The sequence below is a fragment of the Cheilinus undulatus genome, linkage group 2 (assembly GCF_018320785.1).
Source record: "Cheilinus undulatus linkage group 2, ASM1832078v1, whole genome shotgun sequence".
In the NCBI taxonomy this organism is placed as follows: Eukaryota; Metazoa; Chordata; class Actinopteri; order Labriformes; family Labridae; genus Cheilinus; species Cheilinus undulatus.
The window spans coordinates 31,573,717-31,593,220 of record NC_054866.1 but is presented as its reverse complement, the minus strand read 5'-3'; the positions used below and the strand labels follow the sequence as shown (position 1 = coordinate 31,593,220).

Below are 19,504 nucleotides of genomic sequence, written 5' to 3'. Positions count from 1 at the left end.
CTTACAATCAGCACAACAGAATAAAATAAACAGTGTGTACAGTACATACAGATCATTTCTATAATAGAATATGGTGAAGAAACGCAAATGTACCCACAAGTGCCAGCTATTAAGTCAGCAATCACCTAACAACAGCCAATTACTTTTTCCGTTATTGATTATAATGAGACAGTTATGACATATTAATTGCAATTTGCTTTTCCTTTATAGTTTAGAGCTGTGGTGCCCAGGCTTGTATCCACTGAGCTCCCCTCCTTCACATATCCAAGAAGATACGGAACCACAAAAAAAAGTGACATAGCTATTGCTGTAAAAACTAAACATAAATTTGAATTGATTTCATTGTTTAAAGAAGTTTTAATTTTGGCAGATATTTTTAATTTTAGTCTTAGTTTTAGTCTTTAAGTGAAATGAATTTTAGTTTCAGTCACATTTTAGTCATTTCTGTCCATTTAGTTTTAGTCCATAAAAGTCCTCACATTTTAGGTTTTACTTTTAGTCCAAGCATTTATTGTCTTGCTTAAATCTGGTACCAAGTCATAGTGGAATGTTCTCTGCACCCTGCCAAACCTGGGGTCCCTGCTTTCTATAGCTGAGAGACAGAAGAGCTACAGCTGCATTGTTTTTTGACAGAATTACCCACAGTGGAGAGATATCATGGATTTTGAATGTCCAACGAAAACTACATTACATTCTAGTCAAAAACTAAACTTAGTTTTTGTCAGTTTTAGTCATCACAGATCTATTTTTGTTCGTCTAGTTTTTGTCATGGAAAACAAAGCTGTCGATGAACATTTTTAGTCATAGTTTTAGTCATTAATTAACACTGGTTTAAAGCTACACACAATAGCCCAAACCACAAGTGTTAGCAAAAGACCTTGGTATGAACCATTCATAAGGGTTATATTGTGATTTTAGGTAGTTGAACCACAAGATAAATATTTGCAAACTATGCTCTTTATTTATATATTTACTTGTAAGACCACCCAAATAAATATAGAATTTGCTTTTACATGTAAATATAATATATAATTTTATATATAATTTCCCTTCGGGGATGAATAAAGTTATTATTGTATTGTATTAGGGTAAGCCTACCCATTAAGCCCAGGCACCATTTAAGCCCACTTGTGACTTTGAAGTCAATTTAAAAAAAAAAAAAAGAGGGGCCTGTCTTATGCTATACATTATTTTGTCCAATCACACAATTTCTTAATTATATGTCAGTTTTTGTTTGACACCAATCACATTTGTAGATATTGAAAAAGGCCCGCCTACATTTGTGCAGTCTCAAGAAGGCTCAGATAAAGTCGCCTCAAAACTTTGGTGTTTTGGGACCCCTCAGAAAGAACCTCTTTTCAACCATTTTCAGCCACTGACTTGTTAAGTACATTCATATTATGTAATTTGAGAGATTATTGATTTGTTTTTTTTTTGTGTATAAACAGGTAGTTTTTTGTAATTTCTTACTATTTAGTTTTATGTGAAAAGATGAGTCATGCTAGCTAGCGTAGCAAGCTAATCACTAGTCAATACATGTAGCCCTACTGATAGATACACTGCTTAATGATTAAAAATGATAAGTACACAAACTAAGTGTTTTCTGATTCATTTTACATAAATCTTACATAAAACTTTGAACAAGAATTCCTTGATGATTCAGAAAGTTTGGCAGAAGAGGAATAACTGTGATGGCAAGTTTTGCAGCATATTTAGCCTACAGGCATTTCTTTAAACATTTGTTTAATTTTGGTGAGAACATATTATCTTCATTTCCCTGGTAGTCACTGTAGTACCATTTAAGCCCAGTGTGTTCCATTTAAGCCCATCTTATGTGTTTCAATAGAAAAAAAAGAAATTTTGAGGTTTGATAGCTTTTCGCTGTAATCATGTTGGATGTTGTTATACTAACTTCATTAACACGAGTACATCACAGATCACACACTGACCAGAAGAATTGTTATGTCAGTTAATTTTTCATAATAAATTGTTTATAGTGAGAAAAATGCCAACAAAAAAAGAGGAATTACAGCAACTGTCCTAAAATCATCATTGTTACAGCCAAACATTAAATCCAAGTTCAATAAGATATTGTTGATTCACTGTAATGTCATTTAATACTTTTAAAAACAAACACATTTTCTTTATTTTGTCAATATTGAATCAAATTTTGTCAATATTAAATAAAATGTTCAATGAAATGTTAAATACTGAAGCCAATGAAAATTAGGTTTAGGCCTACTTAGTCATGTTTGTGGTGGTCCATTGTTACAAGCCAAACATTAAATCCAAGTTCAAAAAATAAATTGTGTTTAACATGTATAACATGTTACTGAATTAATATATGTTTACTACATGAAAAATGTAATGATTTTTTAAATTTCTGTCAATAAACGTGGTTGTGGGCTTATTTGGAACACACGTGGGCTTAAATGGTACTTAGGTACCAATTAAGCCCATGCCAGACTTTTGACTTTATTCATAACATTTCTTTAATTTGTTCTCTAAAATATGCATAAGTAAATAAATATACCTTCAAATGAGGGATTAATCCTTCATTCTAACAAATTATCATGTTTATAAACCATCTTAGTATCTATGAAAAATACGTGAACTTAGATTTTGGTGGGCCTAATGGGTACACTTACCCTAAATGCTTTGGGGTACAAAAGGATTTTGCTGTAACAAAGATGATGGGCGCTGAATTTTAAATCAATCATAATGAAAACATATGACTCACACAGAAAACTGTATTGGCCCCCATATGGTGGGATCATCAGAACACTGAGAACAAGCTGGACAAAGCAGTGGCATGGCAGTATTCTGGGTATTTCTACATGACCAGATTAATGCAGTGCTTGGTGTAAACTACATAAAATAAACATAAAATGGCTTCATGTTGCTTAAAGAAAGATTAATCTAAAGAATTTATTGAGGTATGTACAAATGCTGTGCAAGGCTTACCATTATTTTTCCTTGATAACTGGCGTCTTTTTAGAAGAGTGGAATACCGGAGACAGTATAAAGTAATGGAGTCCTAGTCACCACTAGCAGAAGAAACAGGACCTTAAAAAAGAGTAAGGAAAAATAGAAAGACAAGGTAAAGCACCAAATCATGTCAACTTAGAAGTTTTGAACACTTATGTATGCACTGATTGCAAAGTACTATCCAATTTTTGAATTCACTCAAAAAAGGAGGGGACCCAATCTCTTCTTGTCCCGTGAGCTGAATGTCTTGTCACATCCCTTGTGTTTTGTGGCAGAAGCTACAGCAGACACAAAATGCAGACATACATGTAGAGTGATCCAGCTGTCAAGCAGTTATCAGACGGGTGTTGCTGTGTTTATATGTTCTTCTAAAATCAACACTAAGCTGTGACTGGTGCTACCCTCTCCACTTAGAGTGTGTGTTGATCCCACAGCTCTGTATGTCATCTTGCTTGCCCTTGCGCTTTTTCTGCTCACAACAGTTTTGGTTTAGAAAAATGCTGCACATCTATTTCTTTTTGTTTTTAAATTTGAAAATTTGGATACTATCAAACCTAAAAATCTGAACCAGAATCTTTATTGTCATTGTACACAAAGTAAATTTTGCACAGTTCCATTCAGTGCAATTATTATTACCTCTGCCAAGGAGGTTATGTGATCGGCAGGGTTTGTTTGTTGGCAACATAACCCAAAAAGTTATGGATAGATTCTGATGAAATTTCCAGGAATGTCAGAAATGGCAAAAGGAAGAACTGATTTGATTTTGGGACTGATCCAGATCATCGTCTGGATCTAGGAATTTTAAAGGACTCTTCACTATTGGGAGATAGGGCTAATGGCGGAGGTCTGCGCTCTCTGAGTGCTTTTCTAGTTTATTATTGCAACTGCTCTGGGATATGTGCTGTTTTTCAGTCTGTTAGTTTTGGCTCTTATTGTCCTGAACCGTCTTCCTCAGGATAGCAGTTGTTACAGGTGACAATAACACGGTTATAAAAATAACTGATATTGTATCACATGATGCACATGGCTGGAAGGAAATAAAACATTTTGCCAGCATTACACTATACCATATAACTACCTCTAAAGAGGAAAAATTATTACCTCTGTAGGAACTCCTGAGTGGATCCCAATGCTGGTCAATGCATAGCATGAGCTGCCTTGAAGCCTAGCAAGAGGCTCCTGGGAGGATGATAAAAGTAGAAAAGAATTACAAGCAAATCATCCATTACCATCCAAATGAGTCTTTAAAGTGTTTCTGAGATCCACTTACTACAAAAAACAATACATGGGGCAGGCTTTCCACTGGTACCCCATCTGGCAAGAATGTTTCAACAAGGCAAAAGAGGTTGTCTTCTTTTTTGTCGAAACAGGAGAGAAGGAAACACCATACCCTTTATGTCCTCTGAGCAGCCCTCCAACTGTCCTCTCTGAATCTTGAGCTTTGTGGCATCCTGCAAAAATCAAGTGAGCTATTAAATCTTTAGTGCCATGACACTGATGTGCACATATCCCCATTGTGCATTTAGGAGGTGCTGGAGCCAACAGGTAGTGCCCAGGACCACCACAGTCCACCACCACACTATCCCCCTTATTCCTGGGGCCGCTACTGCAAATGTGAATATGGGCGAAACTTCCGGTGCCAAAACGGAAGTAGGCTACATTAAATACATGTATTCTAGTACAGCAGCTAACTATAGACGCTAACAAAGAACGACAGTTGTTTCAATAGGAATTCTTCTGGAATTTGTAAATATTTATATTTTTGTTATCACATGTTCACACTGTTTGTATTATAAGCTGTAGATAAGTAAATAAGGTGGATACCACATTATTCCTGGGGGTCTACTGTAGCTATGAATGGAAGTGGAACTTCCAGTACAGTAACAATAATAGCAAAAACATGATATTTCCAAAGGCTTACTAAAGTGATTTAGTGTCAACAGTGGTTGTTCTGAAATAAATAAATATTTGCTGTAAAATACTGCTTCATTTTTGTTAAATCAATGAGCTGAAATGTTTTAATCATATTTTCTGTAATGCTCAGTACCTGCTGCTATGTTCATGGTACTAATATTATGACAAAGTTAAATATGTCTCTCACAACATGCTGTCCACTGTCTAAATGCATCGGGGATGTGATTCTTTTAGTATTAATTTATCATTAATTCTTAATACAAAACTTGACATTTACCAAACTGAAGAGCTGGCAACTTGAGTCATGGATAATTTTATAAATATAATTCCCATATTTAAGAGGGATTAGTTTGTAAAATGAGAATTTCAGAACTCCACAAACTAGAAATGTATCTTTTTATACCGATATAAAGCTACTAAAGTTAGCTAAATATGCCCTTGTAGGTTATCTAAAGTAATGTCATCAATTTGAACTCTCCAGTAGAGGCTAGAGAAATAATAATAATATTATCCCGTCTGAGGTGAAGCAGTCTAAGTTTATGTAGTTTGGTATTAAAATTGCTTTAATAGTCACGTTTAGCATCTGGTTTCTATGCAAAGTCCCATTTAGATAGAACGGAGCGGAAGTTGCGCCCATATTCATGGAGGGGTAGGAATAAGCTGGAAAGCCTGCCTCAGGGGACTCTGAACACAGATATGAATGTGACTCTGAACACAGATATGGATATGACTCTGAACATAGATATGAATATGACTCTTAACACAGATATGAATGTGACTCTGAAGGGGAAAAAATCCTTCACCTTAGGTCGCTCTGAAGCATCAGTGCTGCGGCGGGACTCTCACTTTTTGGCTAGGGGACATCACGGTCCTCACGGTCACTCCCACCTCATCTGGAAAACTCCGTCCTTTTTCTTTCCCTCTTCCCAGTGTTCCCAGTATCCAACCGCCCATTTTTTGTGCATTTTTCAAAAGTCTGAAGTGGGCGGAGTTAGCTCTGAGCTTGGGGTTCACTTATGGTCCCCAACACAGCAAGTGTTAAACGTTCTCCACGCTAAAATGACAGCAAAAAATACAAATCAAACAGCAATGTTGGCTGGTCTAGAACTGAAACAAAATGCCTCCTGACCCATTTAACTTCTACCTATAAACACGTGGTGTTACTGAATGAAAAGAACTCAAGAAATATTTGACACTACGACAAAAGAAGTTCTACATACCTTACCAATAGCTCGTAGGCTGATGCTCCGGGTGACGTCGAATTAATACACGCCGATGTCCTGCTTTGTATTCCATCTTCGTTTGCAGCTCGTTCTACGAGCAGACAGCAACTTTATGAAATATTTCCGCGCACACGAGACCACAGAAGACACGAAAATGCTGTAGTTTACCAGGCAGCCGTTGGCGGTTTGATTTTCCAACGAACCACACACGCATGCGTATAAGGTCTTTCTTTCCCCGCGCCTGCGCGAAACCGTATTCGCGCATGGCAATTGACTGCAACCACAGTGCGCAAACGCATTTCGAGAAAGCAGCACTGTTAGTGTACATGGAGGGAGGTGACTGAAAGCTGTTCACTCTGTAGCTCGTTTCCAAATTGTTCCATTTTTAAACACCCAAATCGCTGTTCTAGTACAGACAGAATAGAAAACGTTCCTGTGTAGACAGGGTTGAATGGCGACGGGAAACAGTTTTTCAAAATTATTTTTATATATTTATTTTTTATATTGATACAACTTTATTGAACAGATTCCAATAGTTAATACAGCATTGGCACATGAAACAAAACGTATTTACTAGACACAAATAACCCCACATACAGGTAAAGAGAAGTTTAGATTAAATTACATAAGGTATGAGAAGTAAATTAAAATTTCAGAAACTAAACCATGGTTTCATATTGTTTTTTTTTTTAAGATTTTTTTTTTCCCTTAGAAATCAATTTGATAGACTATATGTACAGTTCCCATTCATTTTTAAAACTGATTATGGAGGGTTTCTTGTCATTCTATTTGCATTCATGTTTAAGTTGTTTAACCAGTAAAAATAACTATTGTATTTATATAATGTATATACTATATATTCAACTGTATTATATACATATTATATATACAGTATGTATCTCTCTCTCTCTCTCTTTATGTATATATAAAGTAGTTCTTTCCAATTACCTTGTTATATTTCCTATCGGTAATATGTGTCATCCAATTCCAGTTCTGAAAGATTGACTGAAACATTAAAGTACATCAATGTATTTTGTGTTAGATGCATTAAAGGAAGTGGAATGGCTTTACAAATGCAATGGCATTCTTTGTGAGAGCAATTAACATCATTCTTTTCCAATAAATCAGTTAAACTAAAATAATTGACCACTTTCATCCATCAAATTAAGAACAAACAAAATGATTTTTGGTACCATTCTTGGTTTCAATAAGGTTTTCATATTAACTGTAACTGTCCGTTTATTTCACAAGGCAGCATCATGTGGTGTAGCACTGAGAAACAAATGTGGACATAACAACAAATTGGTGCTTGTTCACAGGTTTTGCAGGTTGACAGGTTTTTACTGTATTTTCTACAGAACTTTCCTGATCATGCAGTATTTTTAACCTCTTGTCCCTGCTAAAATTACGGTATGTGATTGCAATTTTTTTCACAGATTTTTACTGTGAATTTAAATGTACATGAGAGAAAAGTCTGTAATTTTAACAAAATACTACTGTAATTTTTAGAGTAATTGCCCGTCTTGAAGATTACAGTATTTTTCCTTTATTTTCACAATCTTCTTTCGTTTAAACGGTACAATTTTGTAATTATTACGTACTTTAATTGTAAAAATTTATGTTTCATACCGTTGCTTGATTTACAGCAATTCTGTGTATTTTATACAGTAATATATGTTTATTTGTTTTACGGTCTTTTACTGTTGCTATTTGACAGTCTTTTGCCGTATTTTCTACGGACATTTTTTACAGTGTGGTTACATTTTGTAGAACCTCCTGAGGCAGTCTTTTTATTCAAAGACTTCCTGGTTTGGACCATCAATGGCTACCTTACAGCATACATCCAGGTGCCTCTCCTTAAGTCTGTTGTGCAGGGGTGTTATTATCTTAAAAAAAAAGTTCATGCATTGTAAACTTTGCAATATTCTTGTGTAGACGTGAATTGTGATAGTGTTCTAAACCAAATCTTACAATCTTGAGTGCAGAAAATAGCCTCTCAACATCTGCTGTCTGTGCAGGTCCTGTTAGGGCTATTGTAGCTGCAATGCTGAGAGCAGGCTATAGTAGAGAGGCACACCCAGGTGCCCAGGTGTCTTACTTTGACATTAAATTGGGAGATAAATATAAAAATGAGTTTTTACTGCTACATGTTCATCCTTCTGTACTTGTAACTTCCTTAGCATTATTAATCCCAATCACAGTACAAACTAAATACCAAGTTTTTTCCAAGAAGCACAATTTAAAACAAATTTAAAGTCACAAGGAGATTTGGACAGACAGAGATCTGTGTGTCTGCTAGTACAGGAGAACAAGGGGTTAAAATAATATTGAAAACAGTCAAATTAAACCAGCCTTCTATCCTTTTTTTTCCTTTCATAATTCCTCTTAATGTGAGTATTCAGTCTACATTTGGCAAAAACATGGTTATTTCCTTTCTCCGTGTATCTGAATGATTTTGATTGTTTTCATTCCTGAATTAATTCACTGGAGAACAGCTGATCTCCAGCTCAGTGAAGTCTTCTCTGTTTAATATCATATCAGTGGGCTCAGATGTTTTGATTATGTCACCAAATCAATCACTCCCAACAACATGTTATGGTTCTAAACCCTGTGAATAAAGGGGCTGTTGTGATAACTGAAGACTTTTCCGAGTTTTAACTCAGAAAATTGTTTATGTTCGGGTCTGTTGTGCTACGTTTGGTGTTAGCATCTTAGTTAAACTTTAGCTCTGCCGTCTCTCCACCGAGATTTAAGAGCTGCCATTGTTCTTAAACACTTTTCTCCAAAGTGTACAGACGGGCAGACATTCCGAAAGTTATGCTTCCTTCATATAAAGTCCACATGACTTTTTCCTGAGGCGCAGAAGTGGAACTGAGGGACGTTTTGGAGACGATCGGTGAAACACAGCCATCTACCTAGTGAGCTAGGGTGAACAGAACTCTCTTTTAAAGGTAAAAGGTCATCGCGGGTCACGCGAGATTACAGTTGCTGAGCCAGAGCATCGCAGAACGGGCTATGAAAACAAACAGCAAAGCCTAAAAATGAACCCTAACGTTAAAACCATTAGCACCAGGCCGGTGCTAATTTCGACACAGCGCCACCGTCGTTACTGGTGGTTGCATGCAACTGCAGTTACATGTGACTGAAATGACAGATCCTGACAGGAAAATGCTTGGTGGAATATCCGACTGAAAAAAAATGAGCCATGAACTGGTGGTGGTAAGGAATTTGGCCGCCACCAAATTCTCTGTGCAGGAAAAACCCTGGTATGGTTTGCCTCCTTATTTCCACCTGACCGCCAACATGGTAGCTGTGAACCATTTTGTTTGCTTTTAATTTTGGGTGTGTTTAAGTTTTGGTTACTTAAACCTGTTCTCTCAGGCAAACCAGCTCAACAGTCTCACCTTTCTAATTTGTGATGGTTAATTATAAATGATTTCCTAATCAGTTTATGATGACATCTAATCTCGACTCTTCAAGCTTTCAAAGCTTTCAAGCTTTCCTTGTACAAAATGTGCTCTATAAGAGATTACTGTAAGAACATTTAAGGACAATAGTAGGGGTCAAGCAACGACCCCTTATGTTTGTAACAATATAATTTTATACTACTTCACAAAATATACTTAATTAGGCTAAACTAAAAACATGTGATCAAATAAAATAAAGGAAAATAGACAACTAAACAATAGCTCTATCAGCATGGTAAACAGCACAAAGCAACACAGTAGAAGCAGGTAAACAGGAAGTGATGTCATACGCTCACTGTGTCAGTGATACCCAGGCTTAAGTATTGATTGGCTGGTACTCATGACATCCAGGTGATCAGACTGTGTTGCATAAAGGACATTTGTAGAGACTGTGGACAATGAAAATAAAGCCAGAGGGGAAGATGCACTCTGCAGTGGAACCAAAGTTGTGCACTATTTGATTAATTCACTTTATGGATTATTGATAATTGATATAATAATTGATTATAGATAACATTGTATATATGATGTTTTATTTATTTCGAGATTGTCATTAAATTCATTTTTGATGTACTCTGCATTGGCAACTAAGGTGTCAACTGTTCATGCCATTAAAGCATATTTTGAACTTTGATAAAATATAAAGGTGATACCAATAATTGGCCAAATGCCAAAAATTTGCTTCAATAATCAGTCAAGCCGATAATAAGTCTACTCCTAGTCAATAGTATCTAGTTAGCACTGGTATCCAGTAAGTCTCATGTCCCTTTTGCTGCCTGGGCTGAATGGGACAGACACCATGATGTCTGATGCAAAAGGTCCATAGTTAGCTCCACTTTTAGATTGATCATAATGCCGTTTATTTAAGCTCACTACTCTATACAAGTTATTGTCTCATTCTGCCAGATGTCATGAGTTAATATGTTTTTGCAACAGTTTATTTTCAATATGACTTGACAAACTAGTTTTGAAGGTTTTAGATTTCTTATTTACCTATTCTGAAGGAGAGCGGGCCACCGGAGCTGCTTCTCACCCACATGGCTAAGAAGAGCAGAAGCGCCCAGGCTGTGAGCATCTTCTATGACTCCTCATGGGTCCTGCCCCGGGGGTGCCCCTGTCACAGCCACCTGCAAAATACAGAAAGGACATCACTGAGGCTTCTAGCAACATCAAGACACACAGAAAAGCGAAGTAGTTCAGCACCCTGTTAAACCTGCGGATGTATAGCAACCTCTCTATCCCTTTCTTCGCTTGCTCCCTCTGTTGTTGCATGCTGGAAATCAGTTACTGAGAGCATGAAAGTACTGCTGAGTGAATCTGAGGCGCACAGGAGTTCTGACAACTTGTCTTCCTTTACTGTGTATTCTTCCCTGTTATTTGGTGAGAGCAAGGTTGTTGCTCAGGTTTTCCAGCTTCTTGCATCAAACATTTGCCCTGATGAAGATCTCACCACTTCAAGCCTGACTTGTATCTAACAGAGTTTAACCTAGTAACAAGCAGACTTAATCCAACCTCTCAGAAGTTCTTGTGTGATTACCAGTTGTGACAAATAGAATTATTTAATGAATACTGTAAATTCCTTTCTGATAAACATTTTAGCTATGATGTGATGACCTTAATTCTGTGCTGCAGTATAGATATAAGAAACTAGTCATATGTGTGCATGGTGTATGAGGCTGTGGCTATGCTGTGGATGTCTTCTGGCTGACTTTGGTTGTGCCAGTGTCTATTCTTTAGTTATAAGTTATTCAGTAATAGTTGTGTGTGTAGAATTAATACTGTGCCAAATACATATATCCCTGTTTTGATGATTTAACTGTGTTTTCATGACAGAACTGGTTTGATGATACAACAAGAACAGCCAAATCTGGATGACTATAGCCATTAAAATAGGGCTCTGTTATTTAAATTTACCAAATGTATAAGAGTACGGGCTACAATACTTTTCTGAACACCAAGAGGTTGATGGGAAACCCTAATGTTTTTAACAGAGAATGTAAGGGTAAAAAATGCAGATATGTTACTAATGTGTGAAGAGCAATATTGATTGTTTGTGGCCAGCAGTCCATATCCTTCAGTCCTCAGTGATTGATCATTTATCAGTCTCAGTTAAACTGTGTTTGGTGCCAGAACAGTGTTTAAACTTTCATGTTGGGAGGGTAAAACAGACAGAGCTGGTGATAAATCAGACAGGAGTTGGGTGTAGTTCTCTTTTAAGATACCAACAGCAGAGAGGACAATGAGGAAAGTGGCTGTTATGGAGGGTACATAATGTTCTGAGACATGGGTGGAGTTTAAGTGCAAGAACAGCTGGACGTACACTTGTCTGAGATTTCACAGAAGCAAAGCAGCTCATAGGGACACATTCCAACCAGTGGTGGACATGGTTTCATTCTACTTTATACCCTTGAGAAAAGGTAAACATTTCTTCAACAAAACAACAAAAGGGTCTACATGCATATATATTCATGGTGTGGAAAAATGACAAACTCTTAATTTCAAGAATGAAAAGCTTCCTCTTTTATGTCTTTTAAGTGAAGGGGTAATTGCATCATCAATCATCCATGACTTTCACAGAAGAGGGCTTTCATTTCATGCCTGATAGAAAACCTGGGAAGATGGTTTAAAAGTGCTGATTTAGTATAAGCCGTAATTGATTTTATTGCACTCCATAGCCCATCTTCCATGCATGTTCAATAGTCTCTCCCCGACTAAAAGAAGGTTGACAAGGAATTGCACAAAAGATAAAAAACAAATGATGGGACAATATGCTTGGGGCAAAAATCCAGAGAAGCACACCATGCAAATATATCCAAATGTTGCAGCAGGAAAATCCTTACCAATGACTTATTTAACTCATACAGCACTATGATCATGGGGTGACCAAATAACTGCAACAGCCTTACTGACAAATCAATTCAGGATAGCAATGTGGAAGAAAATGTTTAAAACAGGCTTTAATCACAATATTTATTGGAGCAATTCTCAAATGTGGTGTTAACTAAACTGTGAATCCAACATTTCCTATTTGGCTGAGTTTTAATATGTTGAATCAATATGTATGGTTCAGTCTGGCAGATGAAATAGTCTAGCTTGCCACCAGTAACACTGAGAATATTCACTTGGCATCATTTTTGAAATATTAATTTGAGACTACAACAATAAAACACCAATGTTCCAGGTATCTCAAGTCCATTTTAACACGATTCATCAGTTTACGGTCATAGAGGCTTGAAAAACACAAGTGCTGCTCTGTTCAAGGGGAGATTTCTGTACTGCTCTCACAGAAATCACGAGTGTTTGATCCTTGTGATCAGAAAAAGAACTGAATAGAGGACTTAACTTTGCAGAGGAAAAAAAAAAACAAAGATTCTCTTTCAAATACAGTCAGCCAGTTTTTTATGTTTGATGCACAGACGATGAAACATCCAAGTGTCAGGCAGTGCACCTGTGAAGATGACAGACAGCAAGATTACAGCAGCCATACTGAATAAACAAGGGCTTCCATTTTTGTAATGGCACAAAGCCAGCAAAGATGCCATTGTGGCCACAACGTCATTTTACACCGACATGACTAAATGCATTTGATGTTAATTGAGTCCATTGACAGTAGATTCCACATGACAGATTACAGAGGACAGGTCTATAGCTACAGTAACATCTAACATGATGTATGAGCCAGCTAATGTCAGCTGTGCAGTACTGTATGATGAATAGTTCATTTAAATGGTACATTTTGCTTACATTAAATCTTCTAGACCCTGCTTTTTTCCTCATCAAAACTATGATTTCAAATCAGCCATTCCAATTTGGGGAAGAAGAGATGTTTATGCAGAGCTGACAGGAAAGCATCTTTAGGTTAGTGTGAAAATCATGCGACCCACGGGGAACAGAACAAGTCTATAATTATCATTCAGTACAACTCTGTGGGAGTTGGTTGTTTTGTCTGTAACACTTCCTGACAAGATTCACTCAGTCAGCAACAGCATATTTTTACTGAACTTATTTGACCTGCCAGAGGAATAAAATAAAGCTGATACCCTGACAGTAACAATCACGGTTTATTTCAGGGGGGCAGTAGATTCGATTTCAGGATCAGTGAACTCCATTCTCAAGAGGAAACTGAATCCCTAACCTCTGCATTGTTTAATACCATAAGCACGATTAGAGTTAATATCAAGTTGACTTTTATAGCGTCTTCCTGTTCACTTTGGTGGTATTAAAGTAGTGTTTATCAGTTCTCTGTCTGTGATGGGAATAAGACAGATCCTTTGAGATCAAAGACTGCCTTACTGAGTTATTGCTCAGGAGAGCCCTGGGGAACAGTTGGATAGGACTGTCAACACATCAACCTCATTTCATAGACCTTTCCTTGGAAAACTACGCAAATAACAGCTGTTGAAAGTCTTCCCCCAAGGTCCTCAGATGAGGCGAAGAACAGAAAAGAAGCATCAGATTTGAGGTTTGATCTAAAATTAATTGACTACTGAAAAATCTTTGCAGCTTATATCCTTTTGAACACAGGGATTACTACACTTTAATGTCCAATTAGGCTTACTAACAAAGCATCATGTTTCAAACATTGTAAGATGCTTTCACAGCACTTATAACCAAAAGTGAATGCTTTAGCACAGCAGCACCCAAGAGATTCAACTAAAGAAAACATCAAGCCAGATTTCAGACATAAAAATAAGCATCATGTTTGATAGACTGAGTTATAAAGCTTTTAACTGCTATCTCAGCAATGTGCCAACTGCAATGCTACTGGGCCCTAATGTTTCCTAAAAGTAACTGTGTTTTCTTTAAAATGATGTTGTCACAACTTCCATGAAAATCAAAGAAAATGTGACCACCTACAAAGACTGCGGACTGTCCGTTTGACCACACAGATTTTGCTGCGCTTTAATTGATATTTTTTCCTGCCTTGGCAGCTGCATCTTAGTTGTTTGACATTAATAATCGTCTTTCACACAGAGTAATCCTCATGTTGGGACAGTTTCAGATGTTTGATAGTGTAACTAAACCACTGAGGAGGTTTTAGACTATTATTAGCCAGGATAAATGTACCACTGTGGTGGTGATCAAAGGCTGGTTCGAATAAAAAGTACATGGCTGACCATATTTGGACATCACCTCTGTCCAGCTGTCAAGGAAAAAAAAAAACACACAAAAAAATGGGATTCTGTCTCTCTGAACTGAGACACAACCAGCTAATCTATCCCTTTCTGACTATTGCTTCTGTGAGACAGAACTTGAACTGCATCCTGCCCTTGTAAAAAAAAGAAAGGTTTGGTTTCAGCATGAATTTATTTATTTGATAGGGACGATGCAGTTTAACATAGTTTCATAAAGCATCAATTTGATGTGCTGCACAGAGAGCTCACGGTAATTGCTAATTTCCAACTCTTGTCCCTAGTTAGACCTGATCTGAGAATGAAAACACTAAATGGGGAAAAAAAATTGTGTTCAGGATACAAAGCGTTCATATTCTCAGTTTTAAAGGTTGAGAGTATGCATTTTTAATCTGTGCTAGTATTTACTGAAAAAGTACACTATGCAATGAACAGTGATCAGATGAAAACAGTGGTTTGATTTTTTAATTTTTACTCTATTTGACCTTATTTGGATTATCTTTCAAGGACACAGAACTGAACCCTGAGTCTCCAGATCTCAGCTTTTCTCTCTCTCTCTTTCTTTTGACTTTTGATTCCCAGCAGCCATCATCTTCAAACTCAATGCCTTCATATCTATGGGTCAAACTATCTCGTCTTCACTTTACTGTTTTACTTCCCCAAAGTCAGGCATGGATCCTTGTGCATTCCTTTGATGGAACCAAGTCAACAGAATGGAAAACTACATGTCAGTTCTGATCAGCCACTGCTGCAGTTACAGAAGTTTTGTAATCCTTATGATATTAACACAGTGCACATAAACTCCATGACAATGTAACACTTATGATTCCTCCTTTACGTCAGAACTGCCAACAACTGCACTGCAGTGACTGGATCGTTTGTGAATGGTGGGAACAATTGCACAGATTACAGTTACTGTGATTTGGCATGAGTAGGTAATCATACTGTAGAGAATCGTTCCTATTGTATTTTCAGTACAAGCTTTCCCTGAATACTGAATAGCCTGGGGATCATGAAATAAAATGCTGGCTATTGTAACTCTCCTTCTGTTTTTGTTTTTTTGCTCACAGAACAGCCAGCAGAGGCTGGGATGAAACCGAGATGAAATCAGAGAACTGCAGAGTAATCACAGCTGTTTAAAAAGTAAAAAAAAAAAAAAAAAAAGAAAAAAGAAAAAAGAAAAATTGGGGTAGGTTAGTAGAATACAGGACAATCCTAAAGTTTATTTAACATAATAGGATGTTGCTTCCTTGGAAAAATTTACTAAATTTTAGAAATATTGTGGAGGAGCACAGAGTGAAGAAACAACTTGGTACAACTAAGTGAACATGTTTGTCTATTTTCATCATACAAAAGAGATTGAAATTGAAAAAAAAACTGCAAACAGGCTGTTAGTAATATGGCTAAATGACAAATGAAGACCCACACTCTCCCTGATTTAGACCCTACATGCATATTTTAAGAAACTGCATTGTTCTGACAGACAGGTGATGGGCACGCGGATCAGCAGAGAGGAGTGAAACTTTTTAAGAGAGAATCAGTCTTGCTTCAGGCAAGCTACACAGAGCTGAAAATACAGCAGGTTTTACTTTGACCATCTCCACACTCACACACTCTCTGATGATGGAGGACTGGCTTTCTGACAAACTCGCCTTAGATAGACAGCATAGATATTAATCATGTTTCCTTGCAAACTAAATCAACAGAGGAGGCAATACACATCCAGAGAGACCTACTGTCAGAGACAGTGATAAGAGGTGTCAGATTGGTTTGTTAATAAAGACCATCAGGTTGTCTGCACTCTGTCAACAGGACAAGATGAGGAGGATCAGCCTTCAACAGACCAGGATGGTCTGACAGCTGTTTGACCTGCCTGTGAAAGCATCAGTTTACACAACCCGAATATCAAAACTGTCAATCATGCATCAAATGTTGTGTAATTCAATTTCAAATGGACCATTAAAAGTGACAGTTTGAACCAAAGGCAAGGCAGACGCATATTGAGTCTGCCAAATTTGCATATATTCATGTGCTGTTGCATCGGGAGTCTCAGAACTGGCTCGAAAGCAGCTTGTAGATAGAAATAAGTGATGTGTGACCAATGCTGAAGGAGGTTTGAGAGACTGTCACAGTCTGCAGAAAATTAATATGCATGTTCAATGTGTACTCCTTGGGTGAATATCTGCTAAGAGTTCAGAGAGAATGTTAGAAATGTCTAGACATGAGAGAAAAGAAGCACTGAACAAAGGAAAAAAGTATGAGGTATTCGTGTGCAAAAAAATATGCATTTCATTGTTCAGTTCTCTAAAATGACCCAACAGTTTGTGCTCTGGGATGAACTGGACTGTTACAGCCAGTGTAATGCTCACTTAGATCTCCCAGCAGTAAACACCAGAACTAAGCCTTCTCTTTTCAGGAGTGATTTGAGGTTGATGGAAGCTGGTCTGATGCTCCAGTGGCTCATCAAATGGAATGAGGAACAAAGTAAAAAAGGGAAGCATGACATGCTTTTCACTGATGTACAGCACTGTGACTGCCCTGTGAGGAGAACAGGGTCAGTTATTGGCAGTGGGGAGTCCAGCGTTTATTTTAGAATAAATAGCAATGTTTACACTGTTCCAATTTATTATTCATATACTGTTTTTGTTCATTTTTTCCTAAATGGTCTACATAATTGGCAGTCAAAAGGTTTTTCATTCCTCAACAATTACATTAGAATCTGGATTTTATTCCACAAAATGAATAAATATTACAATGGTATTTTTTTTTACAAAGTAACTTAAAATGCAGTGTTCTAAATGATAAAACATAGTTAAAAATCACTAAATAGTTTCTAAAGGAAAGAAAATACAAATCTGATGTAAGTCTTTGCATGAGGAGGTAATTTTTCTCAAGTCAAAGCTATTTCGATCAAAAACATCTTTACAGATCAAGTTGAATTTATACTAACAAATGTGCCCTTCTTTGATATCACCCTAACAACTCTCTTATCCATCAAACTTGTAAGCCCATGAATACTTTCTGCCTGTATTTTCTTTGAGGATACTAGAATAGCCTCCCAGAGCTGCTGTTTTGAGGTAAACTGCCATCCACCCTCACAGAGCTTCTTTTAAGGATGCTCCATAGATTCTCAGTAGGGATGATGGTGGCCACACCATGATTTTTTCTCCCTTTAAGCCCATAACACCCAAGGCCTCAGCAGCACGGGATGGTGTGTGGTCTTACATGAAAATGATTTTACTCCAGAAGTCACGGGCCTTCTTTTTATACCATGGCAGGAAATTGGCATTTAGGAACCCCACATATTTTGCTGAGGTCACCTTGCATGGGCCCACCAACTCACTTCCTGTGATTCCTGCCCAAAACATCACTTCACCACCTCCTTGCAGATGTTGCAGCCATATTGGGACATGGTAGCCATCCAACAACCATCCAGAACTCCATCCATCTGGACCATCCAGTATAGCACAGCATTCATCTATGAATAAAACTGTTTGAGTATTAGTCTTCATGTATTTCTGAGCCGACTGCAATCATTTCTCCTTGTGGGAGTTGCAGCTCTTAGAAATGGTTTCCAGTTTTGAAAGCCCCAGTCTCCCAATAGATTACACTTTTTGTTATTTAATGCTACTAGGTAACAAAAAAATGCGAAATCAATTCCTTGAAAGGCCAATTATCAAGAAAGAAAAGTTTAGTTTTCAAGAGAAAAGCAAGCAGTCAAGGAATGAAATACAGATATGTATAGATACACAAGGAAAGAGTCAAATAACTCGTGTAACCTCTTGAATATACAGTTTGCCCTTTTTCCTGGGTTCAACATGCTGTTCTGCAATGTTGGTACAAGCGTCCTCAGTGTTCATCTGAGGTGCAAGCACCTATTGTTCTGCCTGTCACCACACTTTCTATCTTTGTTACACTAGCTGAATCAGCCTTGCCCTCATGCCGCTCTGGGTAGCAAAATTTTTGCATTTATCAGCATCACAGTGTACCGAGAGAGAAATGTGCCAACACCACGCTACAGCAACTGATTTTCCATCTGAAAACACTACTAATCATGAGCAAATCATCTGCACAATATTATGGCAGATATTAAAGTCCTTCTCTTTTTTTCTTTTTCTTTTTTTTTGGGAAACTGGAGAATGCCTTTAACTTGAGAGGAACAAGGTGTTCACTTAACAAAGTGCAGACAGTGTCAAATTAACCTAATTTGTTTGTTTCACACTCTAAGAGACAAAGAGCTCTGAAGCTCACTTTTTTAACAAAATCTAAGCATCTCAAGATTATAATGTAAACATACTCACAGTAGGGTGCAAAAAACCCCAGTAAATTCCCATAGAAATTTGCATGCTCTCATTCACACATAATGACTGCAGCATGACAGTGCCTAACACAAGGGGGTGAACATGAAATATAAAAACATGCCATTTAAAGTCAGGTGTGGGGCTCTGCATAGGGTTCCTATCAGCAAATAAAGGAAAACAAATTTTGTATAACTGAATTCAGCATCAAAAAATGAAAAGCTAGACTCTTAAAAGCATGAAGACTAGGATACTGTATGGTGGGGAGCAAAAGTTGCTATAAAAGATGGATAAACTGAATATATGACTCAAAGTGATGCAACTAGCTTCAAAATAAAGGAGCAGAAAAAGGACCAGTAAAGGATGATCTCAGGTTAGTCTGGACCATGAAATTTTAAAACATTTTGAGAGCAGGAGTTCTAAGAGAAATGTTTCTGGGAAGATTTAAAAAGTATACAGCAGTTAAAGCAATTAATAACTAT

The 19,504-nt window shown here is 37.2% G+C and overlaps 1 protein-coding gene across 1 annotated transcript in view; it reads right to left on the bottom strand.

The window, feature by feature from the left end:
• grik4 (glutamate receptor, ionotropic, kainate 4) overlaps positions 1 to 19,504 on the bottom strand; it is a 308,564-nt gene that overhangs the window by 212,997 nt on the left and 76,063 nt on the right. The window contains exon 2 of the mRNA XM_041814181.1: positions 10,586 to 10,719. Coding sequence (XP_041670115.1) covers positions 10,586 to 10,667 — 82 coding nt within the window. The 5' untranslated portion in view covers positions 10,668 to 10,719. The remainder of the gene's footprint in view (positions 1 to 10,585; positions 10,720 to 19,504) is intronic.